This window comes from Strigops habroptila, chromosome W (assembly GCF_004027225.2).
Source record: "Strigops habroptila isolate Jane chromosome W, bStrHab1.2.pri, whole genome shotgun sequence".
NCBI classification, from domain to species: Eukaryota; Metazoa; Chordata; class Aves; order Psittaciformes; family Psittacidae; genus Strigops; species Strigops habroptila.
In genome coordinates, this window is record NC_044301.2 from 20,694,696 (window position 1) to 20,718,730 (window position 24,035).

Sequence of the window (24,035 nt, forward strand, 5' to 3'; positions counted from 1 at the left end):
TTCCTGGGGAAGGAGGAGAAAACCGATGTGGTGTTAAAAATCAGGTGAGCATCCAGAGATCCCTTGCAGCACAGCCCATGGGTCAGATCACCCCTGCATACCTGAGCATATCAGATGGGCTTCCAAGAAACACTGGACACCATCCTGGACCATATTTTCTCCTTGAGAGGGAAAGTGCTGCCTAGGATGAACTATACATACAAAGATAATTTTAATTAATTTATTTCTTTACACATAACTGAAAGTGATGTTACAGTACATAAGTTATTTACAACTGTGCAGTAATGTGTTGCAAAATAAATTATCTAGAAGGCAGCAAAAGTACATTGTTAATGTATATAAAAACTGTACAGCATTTATGGGATACAATTTTTCTTTATATGAGTATTGGCTCTGTAGTGTTTTCAAGTTATGTTCTCAGAAAGAGAAACAAAATGCCCAAGGTTAAAGGAAAAAAAAAATAAAATATATAAACCACATGGATTTTACTCCATTAAAAACAGAGTTGGCAAAGTCCTTTCTCTGCGTCACCATTTGCCTGCTCGGCCATGCCTCTCCAGCAGCTCCTCTGCTCTTCCCAAACGCTGGCGAGCAGCTGCTGCGGGCGCCAGATCCGTCCACACCTTCAGAGCCACGGCTGCCCAACTCGGACGCTGTCTTTTTGTTTCTACTTTTTTTTTTTAGACATACCCAGGATGGAACGAGAAACTCAAACACCCCCCACCCTCCCCCCATGGTTTCCTACTGCAGGTTCTCCGAGCAGAGATCCGCCACCGGTGGAAAACAGAGAGCTGGAAATCATGGTGTTCACAAGCACATGAATCACGTGGTTGCTGGCACCGCTCAGCAGCTTCTGCAACACGCAAATGGTGTCCTTGGCCTCCTCCCTCCATGCCTCTGCCAGTCTCTCAGCCGGTGCGTACCTGCTGCCCACACAGCCTGGCTGCCTCCCTGCCACGGCAGCTGGTTGGAAAGGAGATGCACCCTGGCCCACTGCCTGGCAGAGCTGCCGTCAGTCCAGATGCGAGGGACGTTGTGAGGAAAGTGCAATTATTTTTCTTATTGGTTTGTTTTCTGCCGATAGCTGCTTCCTCCTCCTCTGACCAGGGATTCATCAGCAAGCGGTAAGGGTGAATGTGAGCTCGACCGCCTGACCTTGGAGGGCCTCCTGTCCATGCCAGTGTTCAGTGATGTCTCCTGGTTTTGAACTGTCATGCTGGCAAGAGCACAAAGTCATCGTTCACATCGACCATTGGCACATAGAATGAGGGCACCTCGTTCACACAGAGGGATTTGTGCCCTGTGGGGTCCAGCTCCTGCACCTTCAGCTGCCACTCCATCCTTTGCACTGCGTTCAAGGCAGCAGCTTCATGTTGCTGGCGCATGAGCAGGCACGTCTGGATCAGGGGGGAAAAAAAGAACAAGCAGAGATGAGGGGTGGGCAGGAGAGGGCAGGAAAGGCTCCTGCTGCACGTTCCACCTGGCAAAGGCAGGGGACATGCAGCCATCATGGTGGGCAGAGCAGGAAAGGATGCCACACACATCCTCACAGGAAGGAAACCTGGACTCGGGATGTCTGCTGAGCCTAATTCCAGCAGGAGCAGGGGTGAACCCAAAAGGGCCTTGTGGGGCAGCCTTTAAAGGCTCATGAGCACTCAAGAGCACTGACCCCGCTGGCAGCAGCCTTGGCAGACAGTCCCCATTGGCCCCAACAGCAGCCCTTGGCTGCCCGAGAGCAGGGTCCTGCTCCCTTCATGGGAGCTGCCACCTCCCTCCATCTCACCAGGTAGAAGCACAACCATCCCTGCTCCCTCCCATACCACTCAGAGCTCTGCAGAGCACTCTGCAAATCACTGCACAAACTTCTGCCACCCTGAAGTTCACTATATTTCAAGGCCAGGTTGGACAGGGCCGTGAGCAACCTGGTCTAGTGGAAGGTGTCCCTGCCCATGGCAAGGGATTGGAACTGGATGAGCTTTAAGCTCCCTCCAACCCAAACCATTCTATGATTTTATGATCCCACATCATGCAACACTGCCCAGACCACCTCAGGACACCTGCTCCCAGCAGGTGTTTGGAAACCACAAAGGCAGCTTCCAGGCTACAGCAACAGCCAGGACCCCTCCTGGGGAATCCCTCCTGGCAGGAGGCAGAGCAGCAGGACCTGGTGTTGGCCATGCACCGCAGCAGCAGCCGGGAGCACCGAGACTCCCATGCCTCTCACCTTCATTCGATCGTACTTGTCATCCACGTCTTGCAACCAGGAAATGAACTGTCGTGCATTGAAACGGTCTCTGACCGATTTGTTTTCATCTCCCTAAGCAAAAGACAGCACAAGGGAATTGCACAGGAGATTTCTGGTTTTGTTACTTTAAGCAGTTACAGGTCTAACAGGCCATATTCCAACCCCTCTTAGGACACACACTCATCAGAAACAAGAAAGGTGCCTGCAGGGAGGGAGAATAGAGCATGCTGATCCCAGCTGCTCGTGTAGCCCTCTGCAAAGGCTTCAGCCTTGGGCAGCAATGCACACATGCATGCATGCATGCACTCCCCATCTCTGTTTGTTTTGCAGAGGATCTCTCCGTGCCAGCCCCTCAGAGCACTCACATCTCTCTTGGCTGCTTCAATTCATGCCCAAGATTGTCATGTCTTCGCTATAGAAGCAGACACTTGGCTGGGAGATGCTGAGGGATAAATCAAGGCTCTGGAATCAATACACCAGGTCACTAATGAATTCCAGGATCCTGTTCCTGCACAGGATCCCTCCTGCAATGCAGCAGTGTGCTTCCCTGAGCAGCCAGGCTGACGGCAGCTGCAGGGCTGAAGAGGGTGCTGGCAGGATGGCACAGGACCAACTGCAGCCACATGGCCACCAGCTGCAGAAAGCAGGCATGATTCCCCCCTTCTCCGGCACAGAACGATGGGAAATTGAAAGAAGAAATGACCATTTCTTGGGGGCTGTGAGATGGAGCCTGGCTCTTTCAAAGCCACTATTCAGACACAAATCAATTTAATGGTTCTCTCCCCTTCCTTCAACAGGAAAAGATATCCCAGTGTCCTACAAGATATCCCAGAGTGTAGTAAAAGAAACCTTTCAAGAGTGTAGATGATCCTGATCAAGAAGGACAGACGGTCCTGAGACTCACTAATAAACATGAGTCATTTCTGCTTCTAACAAGACAACATGCTCCCTGTATCTCCATGTTCCTGGATGTTTCCTTCCCTGGAATGCATGTGGGGTATCCCAGAACATGCGACACCAGAAACTGAGTCAGGCAACCTGCAGGGTCAGATAGGAGCTGCAGGGCTCCTGCAGCATGTCCTGCATCTGCGTGCCATGGTGGGTGACAGGGACCTGAGCAGGGAGAGCATTAGGAACTCCTGCCTACATCCCTCCCTCCATCCAGAAAAGCACATCTCCCTCAGGGTCTCGCATAGCACCTCTGAGACACTCCTCCACCATTGAGACAGGCACTGACCTGATTTTCTAGAGGCATGTTATAGACCTCGGAGTCCAGCAGCATGGTGCAGGCACTGAAGGGCACAGCCTGGTTGGCAATAGTCCTTGCTGCCCGACAATGAACTCTCAGAATCTCCTGCTCACAGGAGACGATGAGCTTCTCCTGAGGAAGAGCAAATGAACCAGTGAGCGTGGCAGCCTCAGTCTCCCCAGCAGAGGAAATCCAGGACTTCTTCCCCAGCAGGAGTTTCCCGGGTGTGCTCCCTTACCCGCTCTATGCTGTGCTGGAGCCGCAGCTTTCCCCGCACAGCTTCCTGCTGCTTGAAGAGCTCCTTCAGAGGCTCAGCAAGCGACGGCGGTGGCGCAATCTGAGGGCACACAGCAACAGGGGGTTAAGAGCCAGCACTGCTGCTGGGTGCCCTGCCTGGGAAGGCTGCCTGCACCCCCTGCCATGCAGCACCCTGCTTGCAGCACATTGGCCAAGGGAGCTGGTGCCACCCTGCAGGATGATGTACTGAGCTCGCCGGAGAAGCAACTCTGCCTGTTTCCTCAGCAGGCAGTTGGCAAAGGACAACATCTTGCCCATGCCCAGACTATGGCGAGCAGTGAGACAAGGCAAGAGGTATCCAGTGTTGAGAAATGAGCTCAGCCTGCAGAACCAGAGCTTACACTACCCCATGTGCTGCAAGGGCAGTTTGTAAAGGGGCCTGAGTGTGTCTGACAAAGGGGATGACACTACTGGAGAAATACTGCCAGGAGCAGCCCAGTCTGCGCACCGGTGGGAAGGGTACCTGTGTCCTGATCTGTCCTGCACTCTCCTGGGGAGCAAGGTGCTCCACAAGCACAGCCCAATTGCAGAACAGAGGAGCAGGGGGCTCTGGGTTAGTCTAGGAAGGAACAAGAAGATGTGAGCACAGGCTGCAACCACTGCGGTGCTGGGGCAGACTAAGCATGTATCAACTCATGGAAATAGTAACTCCTGCATGGACTACGCTGCACAGAAATACCCACAGACCGGGACATTCCACCTGCCTGCAGCAGGGAACAAAGCCTGACATAGCTAGTCATATCGACCCTCCTCCTCCAGGCTGGATCCCAGATTTACTGCCTGCAGCACTGAGTTTATTGATGCATTTGCATTAGCAAGTCCATTCATGCAGCACAGCAGTGAAATGCAGATCCCATTGCCAAGGAGCAAGTGCCATGGGCAAGTCAAACAGAGCTTGGGAAAACGAAGGCAGGAGTTAAGAGCCATCTTTTTCCTACTGTCCTCTAGGTTCATCATCTAATTATTGTGCTGCTTGGAAAAGCAGTTTTGCCTTACAGCCTCAAAACCAGGGGCTTTGCATAAACCTGCTCTAAAACCTGAACAAATCTCAGGTTCCTAAGCACAGCCCAAGGTCTCCTCTGCAAAAATACAGCATCTCAGAGGATGCATTTATCATGCAACCATCCACTTACTGAAGCTTAGATTTGTCTTCATGGGCATGTTCTAAAAGTAGGCTAAAGCCATGGCTGGGGCACTGTCAGCATTGCAAGGGTGCTCACGGTGCGTAGGGGACAATCTGGCTGTGCTTGCAGCAGCAAGGGAGGGGACAGTCCCTACTGCTGTGGTTTAAAGAGAGAAGGTGACTCACCACTGGAATATGTAGCTTGCTTAGAGGCTTCCCATCCAACAGGTAGGAGCCCGTATAGGTGACATACTCAGCGTAGCACTGTGGAGCTTGGGGAGTAATATAACAGAGGATTTTCCGCTTTTCTTCAATCTTTTTCCTGATCTGGAGGTACTCAAAGTAGGGGTTGGACCTGTCGCTGTGATAAGGTTCAATGTCATCCAGTTTTATAGCATCTACAATAGCTGCCAGTGTTTGCTGTATCATCTCCCTCGTCTGCTGGGTGGATGTGTTGATCTGCTGCTGCAGCTGCTGGTTGGAGCGCTGGAAGCGGCGCTTGCGTGGGTGCTGAGCCTGGGAATCGTCCTCCTCTGTAACGCGGCCCTTGGCACGTGTGGTGGGCGCAGAAACAGGAGGAAAATCCTTCTCAGAAGCAGCAGCATTCTGCTTGTTTTGGTTGGCGAGCATCTGAGCCCGGTTCCTCGTAATCCGCTGAGGAATCTCTTCTATTTTGGGCAGTTTGGGAGCTTCTGCTACTGGTTTTTGTACTGGTTCAACAATTTCTGCTTGAGCACTGCCTGGAGGTGCATCTGCCTGGGAGGAAGGGACTTGGCTCCCACTGTGTGCCGCAGCGCCCTCCTGTGGAACACTGCCCTCAGCAGTGGCCACAGGTGGGGGATAGGTCTGGGAGCTGCTCTCTGCCACCCCACCAGAAGACAGGTCTTCATGTATGGCCTCCGCCTCTTTGCTCTCTGCCTGAGCAGACTCAGATGGCATCTGCTGGAAAATCTGTGCTTCCAAGTCCTCCACTCCTTTTTCCTCGGCTACATTCAGTGCTTCTGAGGTGGCTTCTTGTGCAGCAACTTCTGATTTCTGCTCCTCTGCTTGTGGCTCTGTCTCCATGGGCAGGACAGCAGTTGCCTGGCTGGCCGGTGGCTCCTCCGGCTCACCAGATACTATTACGGATGTGCTCGCTTTGATAACCCCAGCGCTTGCTTCTGAAGCTGCTGCTGGACTTTCTTCTACCACTTCTGCCTCGGTCATCTCTGCAACATCCTTAGGTTGGAATGGCAGCTCTGGTAATGAGAAGGGGCCGAGGTCCAAGTCATCTTCTGTATTTGTGAAGGGATCAGGCCACGTTACTGCCTCCTCTGTATTTGCAGGTGCAGCATTATTGTTTTCCAAATAGTTGTTTTCTGGTGCACTAACAACTTCTGCCTGAGGTTCTGCTGGCATACAAGGGGGCTCTGGAGGTATCTCAGGTGCTTCTTCTGGAAGAGGCTTGCAGTTATTGAAGAACATGTCTAACCTAGCAGGGGACATGTATGGAGCTTGCTCTTCAGCATTTGCTATTTCTCCTGCAACTGCTTCCTCAGCATCCTCCTTGACTTCATTGAGCCCTGGTTCAGACACTGACAGAGGGTAAGATATGGGAGAAACAGGGTAGGAAGTATCTGTGGGAATGAAGGCTACTGGTGTAGGATGAATTTGCTCTAGGGAACAGAGCGGAGGTTTAGGGGACTCAGAGAACCTCTGGGGAGATTTTATCAGAAGCTCTGAGCCCATGGACCAGCTGACCGAGTGCTCTGTTGGGTTACCCATCAGGCTGGGAGGAATGGCAGTGTCAGCGTTCCTGGAAGGAGGTTTATCCCAGTCTATGTTGTTCTGTTCTGGCATACCTGAACTAAAATGGTTTTCTTCGATTGGTGGTAAGTAGGTAGATTCTGGTGGCATAATGGAAGCCGTAGCTTGCTGCTCTTCCGTGGTATCCAAGGGCATGCCGAGGTCAGGGGGAAGAGCACTTTCTACCGAAGGAGCCAGCAATTCGTCTCTGTGGGAAGGGGAGGATTTTGCTTGTAAACCAGAAAAGACACTTTCAGGCGACTGGGCGACTCCGCTGACAGCTCCCGGCACACAGTGCAGAGCTTCCACTTTGGGTGATGAAACCCCATAATCCGGTGAGTAATACCCAGGAGATAAACACTGGAACTTCTCAGCAGGGACAGAAGGAAGTGGAACTTTCTCCTCCATTAAATGCTGCACCGGAGAGTCATAATTTGATGTTGCTGGAACACTTTGCTGCCTGAAAAATTTATCTCCGACACTGAATTCTTCTTCAGGTGCCCTTCTGATATCAACTGAGATGGAACGATAAAGGTTTGTGGAGGGTATGGTCCGAGTTGGGGTCTGACTTGGGTTCTCGGGAAGCCCACTGGAAACGTTGGCATATCTGTCGAGGAAGGATGGAGAATAGGCATTCATGGACATGGTGGATATGGGCAGTGAGTGCTGCGAGTCCGCACATTCAAACATCAGGTCCATGTAGTCTTCGTTGCTGCACGAAGGAGTCCTGGGTGTCTGCATCACCTCCTCATAGCTTGGACAAGAGACAACAGATGCCGGGGTTGGGACTCCTGTTGGCCGGTTCTGATCTGGCCTGGGAGATGCTGGGAGGATCTCCTTCAGCTGAGGACCCGTTATCCAGTCCTTAGAGTCTGTCCCAACAGCAGGCTGGGCCTTGTTTTCTGGTGACAGTATAGGAGTCAGCGGACCCAACTCTTTAAGTTTCTTGTCCTTGAGCTGAGTATCCAGTGTTAATGGCTTCTTCATTGCCAGATCCAGACTCCTCTTGCGCACATCTTCTGAGCTTTTAAGTTTGTCCTTTAATTTGGGGTCTCCAGACCTGTGCCTCATTTTCTCCATTTGCTTCATTCTCTCTTTGTGTCTTTTGTGGCGCTCCTCAATCTCCAGGTCTTTCTGGCTCAGCATCCTCTCAAAGCTGGTCATCATCAAATCACCATCTCCCAGAAGTTTCTCCCTTGGCCTGGCATCTTTCTTGCTGCTGTCTTTGGAAAGGGTTATTTTTTCATTCCCATTGCTTATTTTTGACTCTGATTTGTCTTTCTCTTGGTTCTCCTTGAGCTTCTCCTTCAGTTTGGTTTCACCGAATTTGAGGTTGTCCTCCTTTGATTTATCTTTAAAGGTGGTAACTTGAGGACTGTCCTTGTCTTTAAGCGTTGACTTTGGCTCGTCTTTGTGATGTTTGAAGAAAGCATCTGCATGTTTGTCTCTATGTTTTTCCTTTTCCTCCTTCCATTTTTCCTTGTGTTTATCTCGCTTCTTCTTCTCTTTAGCTGTGCTGATGGTGCTGGAGCTGTAACTCTTGTCTTTTTCCACCTTCTTTGACAGCTCTCTTTCAGGATCATTTTTATCTTTCTTTTCAGAAAATAAGTAATCAATGCTTTTCTCTGGTTCCTCATCAGGCTCTGCCTTCATGTTGTAGGAAGTGCTAAAAGCCTCCCCATCCACGGAGAAATCTTTTTCATAATGAGTGGAATCCTTTCTGCTGCTGGAGTCTTTGAATTCTTCTGTTTTTTCCTTTTTCTCTGTCTTCTCCTTCTTTGCTTTTTCTTTCTCATGACTTTTCTTTGAGGAAGATGAGGAATGTCTGTGTCTCTCCTTCTCCTTGAGTTTGTCCTGCAAGCAGGGTAAAGGGAGAGAGTCCTTAAACTTTTCTTCAGTGGCATCAGTAAGAGAGAGGCTAGAAGACTCAAAGAGGCTGATCAGTCCTGGATCTTGTCCTCTATCTGTGAAACTGTCAGAAGAGATCTCGCTGATTTTGTCATTGGAGTCATCTCTATAGTCGTTCAGAGCCTCCTCCTCCAATTTCTCCAGCAGGCTCTTCTCTGACTCCCCTCCTTTCAAAGACTTTTTCTCTTTGGAATGCTCTTTATCCAGCTTCTCCTTATGCTTGCTTTTCACTTTATCGTCATTGGCATGTTTCTTCTCAACCTTTTCTGAGAGCTTTTGCTTGTTTTTCTTCTCTTGAGTGGAATCTATGGATGTTCTGTCTTTCCTGTCCTTATACTTCTCGGTAGAGTCTTTATCTTTCTTCTCTTTGTGTTTTTCAAAGGAACCCTTCTCCTTCTTCTCTTTCCCCCCTTCTGATGTCCCTTTGTCCTTTTTCTTCTCCTTGGAGTCCTTATCTTTCTGCTTCTCTCCTGAGTGTTGACGGTCAGAGGAGTACTTGCGGTGCTTCTCGGGGTACAGCTCCTTCTCGGCAGCTGCGCCATCATCCTTCTCCTGCAGACTGTCCAGACGATGCATGTCACTCCCAGCAGAGTCGCTGACTTTGAACCCACTCAAGCTGTAATCATCTGTCTCATCTTCGCTTTCATCTGTGAAGATGTCTGCAATGCTGTACCAGCTTTTCTCCTTGCCTTTCTTCTCATCCTTTTTCTCAGAAAAGTCCTCTCGATCCATGGAGAAGTTTTTCTCTTTCTTCTCTTTAACCTGGTCAAAAGAACTCTTCTTTTCTTTGTCTTTGCTGTGCAGGTCTTTGTACTTCTCTTTAGTTTCTTTTTTCTCTTTGAAACTCTTGTCTAGTTCTTTGTCTTTCAGGATTTTCTCAGGAGCAACTTTTTCATTTTTCTCCTTGTCACATTCTTTGGATTTTTCCTTGTATTTTTCTGACTTCACCTTTTCTTTTTTTTCTTTATCAGGAGCATCTTTCTTCTCCTTTTCCTTCCCAGAATGGTGCCTCTCCCAACTCTCCAGAGTTTTACCACTGAATTCGGGGTCAGACTTATCCTTGAAGAACGTTTCGCAGCCATATTCTTTAAAGTCGTCTCGATAGGGCTCCTCCTGCTTTGTTTTGGTGTCTTTTCGATCTTTAGAGCCATCAGAGGAATCTTTTCTGTCTTTGGTGGTTTCACCTGTATCTTTTTCTTTCCTCTCCTTGACACTCTCCGCAGAATCCTTCCTCTTCTTATCCTTCTCAGGCAAATAACTAGGAGTAACTTTGTGTCTGTCTGTTTGGTCCTTTTTCTTCTCGGAGCTTTTGTCCATGTAGTCCCTCTCTTTCTTCTTTAAGAAAGTGTCCTTTTCATTACGTTTTTCGTTGTAGTCCTTCTTATCTTTTGTTTTATTTTCCTTTTTCTTGTCTTTAATTTCCTCTTTTAGGGGTTCTATGATTAGTTTTGACACAGTGTCATTTTTAATTTCCCTGAAATCTGTTACTGGAGAATCCCAGCTATCTTCACCTTTGAAGTCAAAGGATGAATCAGAAGACAAGTCTGAAAACCACCTCTCTTGCTGATCATCTGAAAGGCTGAACTTGGTGTCCTCACTTTCAGGAAATTGGGTTTTGTTATTAAACTCATCAAACCCAGACTCATCCCTGTAAAGTTTTTCTTTTTTGCATTTTTCTTTCTCTAGTTTAGAAACCTTCTCCTCCTTTAGCTCATTCTTCTTTTCAGATTTTGTCTGCTTTTCCTTTGACTTTTTCTTTCTCTCCTCCTTGTGTGTTCTCGACTTCTCCTCCTTGGGAGACTTCTCCTTTACAGGTTTTTCTTTTTCTGATTTACTTAATCCTTCTCTGAAGGATTTGCTCATGTCTTTACTACCATCTTTAACTTTTCTTAATGATTTCTCCTCTTTCGAGGATTTTCCAGTCTCATCTTTAAACAACCATTCCTTCTCCTCCGCTTTACCTTTGGGGAGCTTTTCCTCCTTCTTACTGTGTTCTCGCTCATGCTTTAACACTTTAAATTTGTTTTCGACTGGATTTTCTGTCTCTACTATCAAGCCTTTCTCAGGCTTTTGTTTAGAGTCCTCAAACTCAAAAGAAAACGTTTTGATTATTTTAATGTCTTGGCTGATAGGACACTGACCCTTCTCCTTGTTTTTATGTTTATGTTTTGTTTTATGCTTTTTAACAACCTTCCCCTCTTTGTCCAGCTTTGGAATTGCTCCATCCACATTGCTATGGAATGAATTCTTTTTCTCAGAAACAGTGTTGTGTGTGGTGTTTTTCTTTTTGTGCTCTGGTTTCTTCCTGACTGGCTTTAGTGACTCTAAGCTTGAGTCCTCGGATGAGTAGTCCGACTCACTCGTCAGTCTCGTCCTGGTGGAGTCTGATAAGGAACTGACATCTGACCAAGCTGGAGAAGATATGGTTTTCCAATTGTCCATCCTCCAGTGCTTGGAGTGCTGTTCTGTAAGATTAGCATTATGTTTCTGGGATGCTAAACTCCCATGAGAAGAGGTCGATGAGACAGACAGAGAGTTAAACAAGGAGGATTCCTTTAGCACTAGCCTGGAGTCCTTTACACAGCTAGAGCTCTGAAGAGAGTCTCTATCATCCTCGCTCTCCACGTTTTCACTCTCTGATTCAGAGGAACAAAACTTGTCATTTTTTTTGCCAAACCGAACCTCTTCTTTGCTTTTTGTTTCCTTCTTCCGCTTCTTTTTTACTTTGCTTTTCTCCTTCTGTGGCTTTGTGCTGGCGGGCTCCCGAATTTTGCTGCTGGGCAGTATCGAGTGGGTCGAAAGTCGCAGCTTCTCCCCTGTCCCCACAGCAACACTAGTCTCCTCCTCATCTGAGCTGTCCGACAGGATGCGGTGGGCAGCTTTCTTTGGTGTAACTGTGTTATTTTTAGTATAGGTTTTCACTTCCATTTTGGGTATGGAAATGAAACTGTTTGCTTTAGTCTCTTTTCTGTAATCTTTTTTCAGCAAATGTTTGTCATCGACTGGCGGGACCCGGTCCTGCTCATCATCCTCATCAAATTCATACTCATCCTTCACTGGGGTGATGGTTTTGGGGGGTTCCTGGGCCTTGGGCTTGTGCTTCAAACCCTTCTCAAACTCTGAGTCTGTGTTATTGCCATCAACAGAACTGGAGGGAGCGAAGGAAGGGGCATCCTCCTCTTCTGAGGTCTCTGCAGACAGAGAAGAACAACACGTTGAGGGCTGTGAGGGGCTTTGGGGAGGGAACCTCATCAGTCTGCTGCAGACATGATCCCTGGGAACAGCCCTGCCACCCTTCTGCCTTACCCAGCCTTTGCTAAGTTTGCAGCTGAAAGTTTGAAATGCCAGGCTGGGAGATCTTTTAGAAAGGAATAGCTATCCAGTCTCAAACCTGCATGGGGTGTTCCTCAAAACAACATCCTGGGTGTATCAAGAGAAGAACTTAACAGGGTTATGACTGCACAAACTGTAGGTCAAGACTTTCCATGAGACTGGAAACTCTAATTAGCACCAATTAAAACCTGCAGTGCTCCCCACCCGGTACAGCCACAATGGTGGCACTCATGGGACTGGCTCTAACAGGGTGGTCTGCTGAGGGACAGCCCAGGAGCACAGCCTGAAACATCAGCACTGGTATGGAGCACCGTGCCCTCCAGCCAGGAAGGGATGGGGACACATGACGTGCACACAAACCTCCTCCTCTCTACGTACAAGCTAGACTAGTACCCACATTTTAAAGGTAAGACATCCATTTACCTGCAGTTGGTTTCCAATCCTACATCTTGATTGCACCAGGCAAGTGATCTCAATGTAGGCTTCCAGGGCAAACAGCTAGAGCTCCCGGAGCTAAAGTGGGTGGTTATGTTGTCTGAATTTGGGTTACAGCTACAGATAGACTCCTGACCGTGACAGCGGTGTGCAGATATTCTGACATGAGTCTAACTTCACTGTCCTCTTAACGTCTCTGTATTAACAGACAGCTGCAGACCACAACCATCACTCCCATGTTCACACAAAGGTCAATCTCACCTGTCGAACTCTCTTCGCTAGAGGGGTATGTGGTCTTTCCCAGGAGCAGATTCACCATGGTGGGAGAATTGGCTACTTTTAAAGGTGTCTCACCCTTCCTGTTGCTTTGATGAGGATTCCCTCCATAATGCAACAACAATTTCACCACCTGAAAACAGAAACTGAGACTTGAAGACGCTCATGACATTTCAATTCCACGTACTACTTTCATACAGAACTAAAAGGGGGATGTCCTCAAGTAGTCTGTCCTCAAGACATGCCTTATGGTACTAACAGTCTTCAATAAGGAGTCAAAAATCAGCAAAATGAACCAACTTGAGCAAGAAATAAGGGAAAAGAACAAGACACAAAGCCACGCTCCCTCCCCAGCTCCAGAAGAAGAATGTATTATCCCCTGCAATAGGGGAACACCAAGTAAAATACTCAACAGCACTGGGGCAGGGAAACTCCTGCCCCTTACATGACTATCAGCAGCAAATGATAATAAAATCACAGACTGGTTTGGGTTGGAAGGGACCTTAGAGATCATCTAGTTCCAACCCTCTGCCATGGGCAGGGACACCTTCCACTGGACCAGGCTGCTCGAAGCCCCGTCCAACCTGGCCTTGAACACTTAAAATAACCAGAACCTCTGTATTTGCACAGTTGGCTGCTTGAAGCACAAGTTAAAAAAAATTAAAAAGTCATTGTAAACACAACTATGAAATCCAGCAAAAACCAACCTTGAAGTGCCCATTGTTGGCTGCATCGTGCAGCGGGGTGTCGTCATCCAACCCCTTTGTGTTGACTTCAGCACCCGCAGCAAGTAACTGCTTTGCAACATCATAATAACCCCGGTTGCATGCCTCATGCAATGCTGTCCAGCCTGCAAGCAAAGGGACACTCAGAACATGGATATCACCTTCCTGGAGAAGGTTGCAGATGCCAGTGTGTCAAGGGGACTGTTGCTCTGATGGCCAACATGATGGCCCCGTTTGCCCAGCTCCCCATAGTACAGCAGGAAGAAACCTGCAGCTCTGCCTTGTTACTCCAACCAGGTGGTAGTTGAATCAATCCTGCTTTTCCCTCTGGTCATGCAATGTGCTACAGACAGATCACCTGCCAGAACGGACACAGCCCTGGGAAATATTTTATGTAGGAAATTCAGAGAATTGCTGACACTGGGTGTAACTCAGGCCTCAAATCCTTTCTCCTTCCAACTCTTCCATAAGGGCAACACTGCTGCTCAGATCAGAATGAGCTCTGAGCTGCAGACATTGCTCTGAAACATCCCCCACACAGACCTCACATATTTTCTGTGTGCTCTCCAAAGCAAGCAGCCATTGCCGCTGCAAAACAGGCCTCTGGCTCGGCGAGAAACCAAACAGCAGGTCTCCACAGTAACGGTGGCTCTAGTTCTCAAACAAACATCCAAGGAACACAGAATGAAATATTTTATCATGTTCAAACAGACTATTTTTAAGCAGAAACTGTTTTGAAGTTTCCCAGCAAATGTGTATGGCTCCTTCAGTATTTTGCATCATGGGAGCTCGTTCCATTACCTTCACTTGGAACATTAAGAAGGGGCACCTGTGACCAGAATTAATCACAACCGATACTTCAGCCTAGTACTGATATTAATCACACAGGCAGAGGAACGTGCAGATCTATTTATAGCCCCAAAATAGTGTGAAGAGAACAGCAAAGAGCAAAGTGAAGCTCTTGGGCGTGCTGGAAGAAGGGCCGCCTCATGCTAATTCAGCCCCATCACTGGCACGGGTGTGCACCAATAGCACCACTCATTGCCTCATGTCTGCCTTCTTGCCACAAGACTCAGGGCTGTTCCCATCCCAGACTCCCTTCCCCATTCCCACCACCAGAAGCAGGAGCTTGGCAGCCCCACTGAGGAGGAGGAGGTGGTGAGACCCCTGAACTGAGGCTCAGGACAGTCAATGTCTCCTCTAACTCAGATGCTGGGCTGCTGCAGCTGGGAGCCTGACCCCAACGTTTGGTACTTAAAAACAACCCCCAAAAGCTGAAGGCATCAGCCAGTCAACTCTGGGGCAATGATTTTATAAACCCACTCTTTTCAATATTTTTGTGCACATCGTTTCTTATATTTTAAGTAAAAAAAGAGCTAAACCAGACTACCTCCCTTTGTGAATTCCCCTCCAGACTTCCAAGAAGACACCCCTGCAGAGGATGCCAGTCAGTTTCAGAGCATGGAGCCACAGCAGCCCCAGGGATTGCTATGATCAAGCCCAGCCCAGCATCACTGCCCTGAGCAGGACCATGTTCAGAGTGACAGGATAGCCTGGGAATTCAGCTCCCAAACTCCAACAAGGGAACTGATGCTTTTCAGGGATTTATTATTTTGACAAACTTGAAGTAGGGTTTTGTTGTTTTGTTTTTAAAGGACAGCAAGACTTTTTCCTCCCCAAAGGGCAAAATCATTTTTGTTTCAGCCCCTCTTTACAAGTCACAAACCCATGTTATACAGAAACTGCTTTCTCTGGTGGAAGCCATTCTTGGAGGTGGAACATCCAACCAGGTGGGAAAAGGTTCAGCTGTCCCCCCAGTGCTGCCAGTGGGCTGGTTACCTGCAAAGTCTTTCACATTGACATCTGCACCCTCAATGATGAGCTCCTTGATGCGCCGGGCATCTCCTCGGATGGCAGCTCGATGCAGCCGAGTCTCTCCTCGCTCGTTTCTCTTATTTACTTTATCTTTGGTTTTGGAGGCAGAGTTAGGAGTGCCCTTCTGACAAACTGTAGACTGAGAGGGATGCTTTGGTGTTGTGTCAACTGCATGGAGGAAAGAGAGTGAAGAACCGCAATTCAAAGGAAGCCTAAAAAACCCTTAGAGGGAGCTCTTGCAATGCGTTTCACCTCGCCTCTCCCCAGAACGCTCACCACAAGGCGCTGAGAGACAACTGCACCTCTATGTGAAGACAGAGGAAAGCCTGTGTGTGCATAATGCAGATATTAATTGCAGGTTACCAAAGCCCGCTGGAGAGAACTGCAGTCCTTGAAAAGACTGTAGGCAATACCAGTATTTGGAAGTAGATAATGCAGCTCCTTACCCTAAACCCTCATTTACTAAGGAAAGTGGCCTTTTACACGAGGTCTGACAGCCTTGGGAGGAGACTACACATTTCCTGCTCTGAAGACTACACAGCTTTTTAGCCTCCCCCTGCCAAGTAACAGCAACATAAGCAGAAGAAACAAAATATGTGGCTAAAAGCTGCAACATCTGTGTGTAGGGTGCAGATGTGCACATGCAGACAGCACGGTGCCTCTAAAAACCCTGGGGGGTCATGTATGCAACAGATAAAAATGACTAAAATACAAAATCCATGGTAAACACATTCCAGCACCTCCACATCTCAAGTTACAGTTGCAGTGGTTACATGTCTCATCCCTCTCCACAAGAAGAAACCTTAAAAAACCCACAGAGGAAGATATTTTAACTTTATTCACAACGTTCCTTTACTGAGTTAGCCTGAGAGCCAGTGGAAAACCTGAAGCTCTAACGTGGAGGAGGCTCCCATGGAACTGAAGCTATAGTTAAGCAGCCAGGGCAGGCTCAGTGGTGGCCTGGATTTGGCCTGTAGGACATCTGCTACTGCCTTATGCTGGAAGAAGAAAGGGCAGCCGCAGCCACGTGTGAGCCCCCAGCAGTGTCTGGAGTGGGAGCAGGTGTCCCGTTGCCCCACTCCAGCATCCCACCTGCAGCACTGAGAGCAAGGAGATCCCATGAAGCATCATCAGGGATGAGCTGCCAGGGGGGTGCAGCTCATCCCTGCTGCCTTCGAGGAGCTTCCTGAACCACTCTGAGCAAAACCACCCTCCAGACCTCACCTGGGCTGTTTGCAGACTCTTCTGCTGTCATCTGCATAAGGAGAGCAACTTGCTGGCGCTCAGAGAGCGGGTATCCTGCCCGGATCCCCGAAAGGCCCATTCCGAAGAGCAAGCCAGGCTTTCTGGTAGCGGGTTCCTTTTTAATCCTCTTCCGCTCAGGACCCTGCTTTTCTGTGGTGCAAAGAGACACAGAAACACAAGCCGTGAATGCTGCTGTAACTGAAAACCATGTTCATTTCTGAGCAGTGCTAACAGCTCTTCAATCCATTTCTGTAGCACACAAATGGAAAAGCCTGTGGTGAAGGATGCATCCCTGCGATAGGAGCACTGGCACTGCCAGGACACACACTACTCCTGCTGTCCATCGGCTCTTCCGACAGCATCTCCCAGTACAGGCTTCTACCAGTTCTCTCCCCACCATCAAAGAGCAGCACAAGAGGGAGGGAGCGGGTCCTTCATGGTCTGTACCTTCCATCTTGCTTCTAGGAGCCTCCATTCCATGCCATGGTGCTTCAAGGAGCGTACACAGCCTTACACCACCACAGCGTGGACTGAACTGGAGGCATCTAAAAGCATCAACAAAAAGTGCTAGCAAAATACAGGCTGACAGCCTGGAAACGTTACCACCTCACTTCCTCACCATCATCATCAAACCAAGGGCTCTGCAGCCAAATGGGTGCGCTGCCCCAGGGAGCACCAGGCTGGTCCTCTCCTCCCTAGTATAGATCATGCACCTGCAGCCAGGCCAATGACTGCTTAGCTGATTCCTGCATCCCTCTTAAGAAAATCACAAACAGGAGGGGAGGAAGAAACCCCTGTGCCTGGCTTGTCATCCCCCAAATCCCGGCCTGATCCTCAGTCTCCTAAATCACCCAGCTACAAAGGCAGCTCCCTCTGAGGGACTGAGTGCAGCTGCCTCTGAAGCCGGTATTTGCTGCTGGAATGCTATGTGCACAAGGATGAGACAAACCCCAGCCTCACCCTGCACCTCCAGCCTTGCTCCCAGCACCCCATGCAGCAGCAGCCTGCTGCAAGCTGGTGAGAACTGGGCCCTGTGTTGTGCAACTTACTGCCTCCCTCCCCACTGCCCAGCTCAGACACCTAACCTCTGTGAGAAGCCTGACTCAACTGGAAAAATACTTAAGCTGTAGCATTCTTTGTGCAAGTATTGATCCTTTTCCCATGCAAGGAGAGTCAGCAGCCCTTCCTCTGCACTTCTGGTTTGCTTGCTTGTTGATGCTGTCTGGTGAAAGCACAAATCCTGCTGCATCCTCCTCCCTGGTGGGTCCACAGAGCCACAGCCATACCAGAGCCATAGAATCACAGACTGGTTTGGGTTGGAAAGGACTTTAAAGACCATCTGGTTCCAACCCCCTGCCATGGGCAGGTGCACCATCCACTAGACCAGGTTGCTCCAAGCCCCGTCCAACCTGGCCTTGAACACTGCCAGGGTGTTCTCTGGGAAACCTGTGCCAGGGCCTCACCACCCTCACAGGGAAGAAATCTTTTTTCTCAGCCCCAGCAGGGTCTGGCACTCACCAGGACACTGCCAGAAGACACAGAGGCATCGAGAGGGTTATTTATCACAGCAAACCTGCAAGTACCTGCTCCCCTCAAAGAGGAATGCCACGACCTGGAGCACTTCCACATGGGCTGATTACACTGCTGATATGGTACACCAAGTCTTCCAGTGAGGTAGGATAGGCATGGGATCTCTCCTACTCAAATGTCAGACTCTACACATGCTGATTATTATGCTGAAGATATTTTAAGAATCCCAGAAAGCGTTAGAGGGATGATACAAGGAGGTCTGCAAACAAGCAAATGTCTGATAACGCTCTTCAAGAAACAGGGCTTCGACTCCCAGCAGCCAGGGAGGGGACACCCCACCACGTAACCACACAGCACCCTGAAATGGAGTCAAATGCGTGTGGGGAAATGTAGAACTCCAAGAGGATTTGCAGCAGATCACATAGATGCAAGCTTCATAGACTAGCTGCATCCAGTCTCTTTCCTACTACCAGCCCTGTGCCAGGGCAGGGTCCAGCAGCCTGGGAAAGGCAAATCCTGCACCCTCCAGCCCAGCTCTGCTCATCCAGTCATATTTGTCATTTCATCAAATCCATTGCGGTCTCTGGCACACGGCCACCAGCAGGACAGAGCCTGCTTTGCCTCTGCACAAAGTCCAGCAGGTCAGGAGAAACTGTGACAGATGGGTTTGAACTCATTCAGTGGACTTTGCACCGAAGCACAGGTTTCCTCATTCATCCACCAAACTGCCAGTGGAGTAAAAGTCTCCGGCATTTGAGGGCAGCAGTGTGTGGGGACGTCTCCACTGCTCCAGCTCAACTCATGCCACTTGCATCTCCCGCACTCCCTTGGTTGTCATCAAGTAGGCAGTTCCGAAACCCTTTTCCCTGCACCATGCACCAAGGTGCCACCCTCTGCTGCTCTCCCCGCTGCAAAGGTCTCGCCCAGAGCAGATGATTTCCATTGCCCCCTGCACCTGGAATACTGTACATTTAAGAAATGACAACTCTGTACCAGGGAATTTCTCCAACCAGACAGCACAGGCCACCCCTCTTCAAGTAGAAGCCCTGGAAATACATCTGTGCATTGAAGGAGAATCCCAGTCTAATTCTCCGAAGCCACATTTCGGTCACCCTGGCAGCCATAACAGAGCTAGAAAATGAAATCAGATCACAGGAAAGTTGGCAGTTTTTTTAATGGCTAAAAATAAAATTAAACTGGATGTGTTTATGGTAAGAAAACAACTGAGCCTGGGCAGTTCCAGAAGCCACACTGCCGAGCAGCCAGTTGGGCCAGGCATAGCCACCCTGAACACAGGGACACCTGATCTGCATAGGCTGCTCCTTGTTAGGCTCTGGAGCTCCTGCTCAAAGCAGGCTTGTTAAATCCTGCTCAGCCAGGCCCAGCTTATCCACATGCCTCAGCTCAGCAGGCAGCTCCTGGGCGCATCCAGCTGTGCCGCAAAGCAAGGCACAAGGATGCTCAGGGGGTCACACCTCGGCCAGTGCCACCGGGCAGTCTTTGAAGTACAGGCAATGCACAAGGGTTGTAAGTGATAGAGGGCTGCTCCATGCATACGTGTAGAGGGAGACACAATTAGAATGGGAATGTTTTCATTAACATTACTGGGCTGCTGCAGGCTGTCAGCATGAGCCTGTGATTTGCAAGAATTGATTACCAAGTTCAACCGAAACCCCCTAAATTTCTATTAATCCTGCAGTTGCAGAATCTCCTCCTCCACAGAACACTGAACATTAAAAAGCAGGTGATCAACAAGATAAAAATAAATTGGAAAGCAACTGGTTCTCCCTAGCTGTGGTGAGGCAGCCAAGGACTCGGGATTGTGTGTGCTTCCCTGCGGGAAAGTGGCATCGCCCAGCGCTGCACAGGTCCCTGGTGTTGAAGGATTGCATCTAGTCTTGCGTGACCATGGTGTTTCACTCCTCAGTACCTCCTTCTGCCCAGCAGGAGAGGGATTCTCTGGTTCCAGGGCCAGAGCTGCAAACGTGTTTTATTTCAATTCAGAAGACTTTACTCAGAATCTGATTTTCAGCAGATTTAAAAGGGGCACCTGCACAAAGTTCTCTGCTCAATGCTTCAAGTGCCACTGGCTCCTGCGGGCTGCTCCTTCTCCTCTGTTAAATGCTTCTCTATAACACCTTGCAGCAACGTGGAGCAAATTAACAGGAATGCTCAAAGTGGGTAAATAAATACCTCGGTAAACAGGAATAAAGGTTATTTTACACTAAAACCCCTTTAGCAAGCTGCACACATGCCAGTCCCTGCATGGAAGCACAAAAACCAGAGGCACAAGGGGGTGTGCAGTCAAGGAGTTATCTCACTGCCCATCTCCAGAGATGGTGGCTGGACCGGGCACACTGATCCCAGTGGGAAGGAAGATGACAGCAGCCCAGCGATGTGCTGCGCACCTCCAGTCAGCTATTTTTAAAGCTTCTCTCTTGCTGCTTGCTTCAGCCTTCTGCAAACTTCCAGAGCAAAGCCTCAGCCTGGCGCTGCTGTGGTTTAATTTGGGGATCCTGCTCGGCTCTTCCCTCATGCTGACACTGGCAGGTACCCCATGCACAGGCTTAAAGGAGAAAAAGTAGGATCTGAGCAGAGCTGTGTCTGCCCAGCACAGCCAGGAGCTGCTGCTCCTTCCCTTTATCAAACCCAGGAGGCTTGAGAAAGGCAGGACAGGAGCAGGTTCCCAGGACAAAGGGGTTTGAGCATTAGCCTGCAGGTGGTTCTTGTGCCCAAATTAGAGTCCAGGTCATGCAACACTTGTGCTACTGCAGTGGGGACTAAATCCAGGACTGCTGGAAGCCCTTCAGCAGCTCTGCGGAAGTCCCAGGGCACAGAGGCATTTGGGGCTGTTGGGCTGGCTCTAGCAGGCCCTAGCCAAAATGGGAGAAAGAAGAGAGGCAGGGAAGGAAAGAGAAAAGGGTGGTGATAGAAAATCTGTTGGGAGATTTCTCGAACACGCACTGCGAGATACTGGCTGGTTGTGAGGACGGGAGCTCCAACCCCAAGCTGCAACCGAGCCACATGGCTCCTTGCTCCCCACGAATGCGTCGTACCCTGTAATACAAAAAGCATCTGTTTAAACTGTTCCGACATGACAACACACACCTATAAGGTGGTACCGTGAGGAAAAATAGCATTTCCAAACCAAGCAGCTCACGCTGAACATCTTGGCACTGCACAGAGAAACTGACTGTTGGCTCGCCGGTGAGTGGGGATTTTCAAGTTTATTTGCCGAGCAAGCACACAAACAAAAGATCAATAAGAATAAATTAGAACGGCACAGACAGCAACAGAGACTGCATTGCACCCCTGAGAGACTGCACAAGCCTCTGCTTTCCCCATCCCCAGCCTAGCATGTGTAAGAGTGACTCATTTTTACTGCAGAAGTTGTAGGGCATAAAACATTTTGGAGCATGTCAGCTCAAACCAGGGGAAAATCAGGTTTAACCTGAGTGCGGGCAGCCTGGAGCTCGCAGGGCATCTGCAGACGTGGACCAACGCATGCTGAACAAGGCTGATCACAAGTCAAAGGGTTTACAGCAGCATGATACAACCATGTAAAGAGGCTCTGTGTGCATCCCCAGAATCTAAGGACAAGTGCATGGGATGGTGCCAAGGGGAAGGCTTCAGTGCTGCAGGGGCACAGCAGTGGTGTGAAATGGGAAGCAGCACAACGGCACGGGCATATAGACAAGAGAAGGGCAGCAGGGAGCAGGACAGAAGCAAGGCAGTGAGAAGGGTGAATAGGGCTGGCATGGCTGCACAGAGACCACTGAAAAGCAGAGGAAGGCAGCACTCGGGCTGGAGAGCTGCACCTGAGGGCCAGTGCAGGGAGGAGGCTCTGCACCAGAAGGGCATGGACATGCTGCAGAGCCTGCAGTACACACAGGCTGGGGGGCACAGATGGGAGATTGTGTCTGGCTCATCAGCCAAGTGAAAGCATGTGTCAAAAAGGAAACCAAGGAGGTAAACAACAGGAAAAGCTGTAGCAGGGTCTGCTTCAGCAGAACGGCAAGGAAGGCACCTGAGCTGCTCCTGTACAGCAGTGAGCTGTTCTCTAATCTGAAGGATGGAAAGGGACCAGGACCAGAGCCAGAGCCTGATCCTGCACAGCTAAGCTGAAAGGATGGTGGAGATGACAGCTTCGACACTTGGGAGCAGAGGAGAGGTGCCAGGGGGAAGAACAAGCCTGTTTATAACCACGTCAGGTCCCTGCGTGTGGGGCTGAGCCCCATCAGCCCAGGGACAGAGCACCCGCAGGCTGGACCCCAGTGGTTGAAGTATTTTTAAAAGCATCATTCTGCTAGAGAGGTTCAATGCTGTGTGGTATCCCACAATCCAAATACAGACATTCTCCCTCCACTTGCAGGATAGACAACACTGTCTATGCATGTAAACATGTAAATGCATCTTCTCATCAGAGCAGCCACTGGCTAACAAACTGTTACAAGAGGAACCAAGGGGCTTACATCAAAAACAAATCTCCATGTTAAACACAAATAATTCCAAGGCCCCAATTTGCAGGTCCAAACCTTTCATTTCCCACAAAACAGAGGGAGCCAGAGGAGGGAGGACGGGGAGGAAGGCTCTGCACAGCCCTCCCCTCCCGGAAGCTGGGGGCAGGACACTGCAGACAGAGCTGATAAAAGCTCTTGGATGAAGGAAAAAGACATCATTGATAGATTTTTGGTTCACGGAGACACAGCACACTGCAACTTCTCACTCTGCATGTTAAGGAGGTGATGAGGGGGGGAGGAGGGAGATTTATGGCAGCTCCCATCATAAAATGACCTGCTTTTCCACACAGCACTTCCCAGATGGCTGATGCACACAGGGAGTTTTCTAAGGGTGATTTGAAGGTTGGTGTTTGCCAGTCTATCCACACTGTACCAGCATTATGGAGCCCAGCTAGAAACGGAGAAGTTCTGACATTCACTCTCTCCTTGGTTGCTAGGTGAGAACAGTTTCTTGACTATTTTAGTAAAAGGACTGAAATTATACAACCAAAGACAGACCCAATGCAGCACAGCCCATTAGAGTCCCCCAGCTGCACACGGCAGAACGAAGCCAGCGACGGAAAATGTGCACAAATAAGAGTTTCAGAGGCAGATGCATTTTTTAATAAGCCAGCAATTTGCTTCTCATGGATTCCCTCACCAGCTTCCCAACTCGTGACTAACGAGCCCGTTCCCATGCAGTAGCACTCAAAACCCTTGCAGGCATTAGGCAACCCAAGAGCCAGCTCCGGAAGAGGACGATGGTTTGGGTCATCTGATTCATCAGGAATTTTCTAATCTAGTAATTAGAGTCATGTAACATACTCGGGGGATTAGCATGAAGGAGGCTGTGAAGCAGCACAAGTTTTAAGCTCAGAAACCAGCTCCTGCTGACCATCCTCATGCTAGCCCCAGTCCCCCAGCAGCATACAAGCCCATGGGATCAGCCCTGGGCTCCCAGACAGCCCTCTGGAGCCAGGGAAAGCTGGGTGTGCGCACATCAGCTCGCGGGGCTGGCTAGGGTTTTGTCTCTCCCCTCTTTCCCCAAAAGCAAAACCATCTTGTGCCAAGGTGCTCTGCAGAGGGGCAGGGGCACCTCCGGGGTGTACAGCTGCTTGCTAAATAAATATATCATTATACGGGGGGGACTGCAACACAAAACCTCAGAAACCTGCTGTCTGGCCAGGAACAGATCTCAGGGTGGGGGCAAAGAAGCTGCCAGACATCCCAGGTCAGAGGGGAGATGGATGGATGGACACTGCCCCAGCCCCATGGCCAGGGGGGGTCACCGACACCCTCCAAAACACCAGCAGAGTGTGATGGGCAGCTAGGAGGGATGGCAAGAAAGAGCAAAGGGTTGGGGAGGCAGGAGGGCTGGGGACACAAAGTAATTCCACTGGTTTCTTATTCCCAGCTTATACCTACTATATTATTCAAGAACTTAAAAGCACAGTATTTCTTTTTTCTTTTTTTTTTTCTTTTTTTTAAATCAAAGCAAGAGGCAGAAACA

The 24,035-nt window shown here is 49.4% G+C and overlaps 1 protein-coding gene across 7 annotated transcripts in view; it reads right to left on the minus strand.

Moving 5' to 3' along the window:
• Positions 1-211: 211 nt before the first annotated feature.
• Positions 212-24,035, minus strand: part of LOC115618954 (ankyrin repeat domain-containing protein 11-like) — a 150,513-nt gene continuing 126,689 nt past the window's right edge. For 5 of the 7 annotated variants that reach the window (XM_030510939.1, XM_030510938.1, XM_030510940.1 and 2 more), the window contains 9 exons: positions 16,476-16,646; positions 15,216-15,419; positions 13,359-13,501; positions 12,637-12,784; positions 5,101-11,798; positions 3,733-3,831; positions 3,483-3,626; positions 2,225-2,317; positions 212-1,397 (listed from right to left, as the gene is read on the minus strand). In XM_030510939.1, the coding sequence (XP_030366799.1) occupies positions 1,212-1,397; positions 2,225-2,317; positions 3,483-3,626; positions 3,733-3,831; positions 5,101-11,798; positions 12,637-12,784; positions 13,359-13,501; positions 15,216-15,419; positions 16,476-16,646 (7,886 nt within the window). In that variant the 3' untranslated portion in view covers positions 212-1,211. Of the gene's footprint in view, positions 1,398-2,224; positions 2,318-3,482; positions 3,627-3,732; positions 3,832-4,092; positions 4,351-5,100; positions 11,799-12,636; positions 12,785-13,358; positions 13,502-15,215; positions 15,420-16,475; positions 16,647-24,035 lie in introns of those variants that run through there. The other 2 variants (XM_030510943.1, XM_030510944.1) reach the window with 2 other exon arrangements.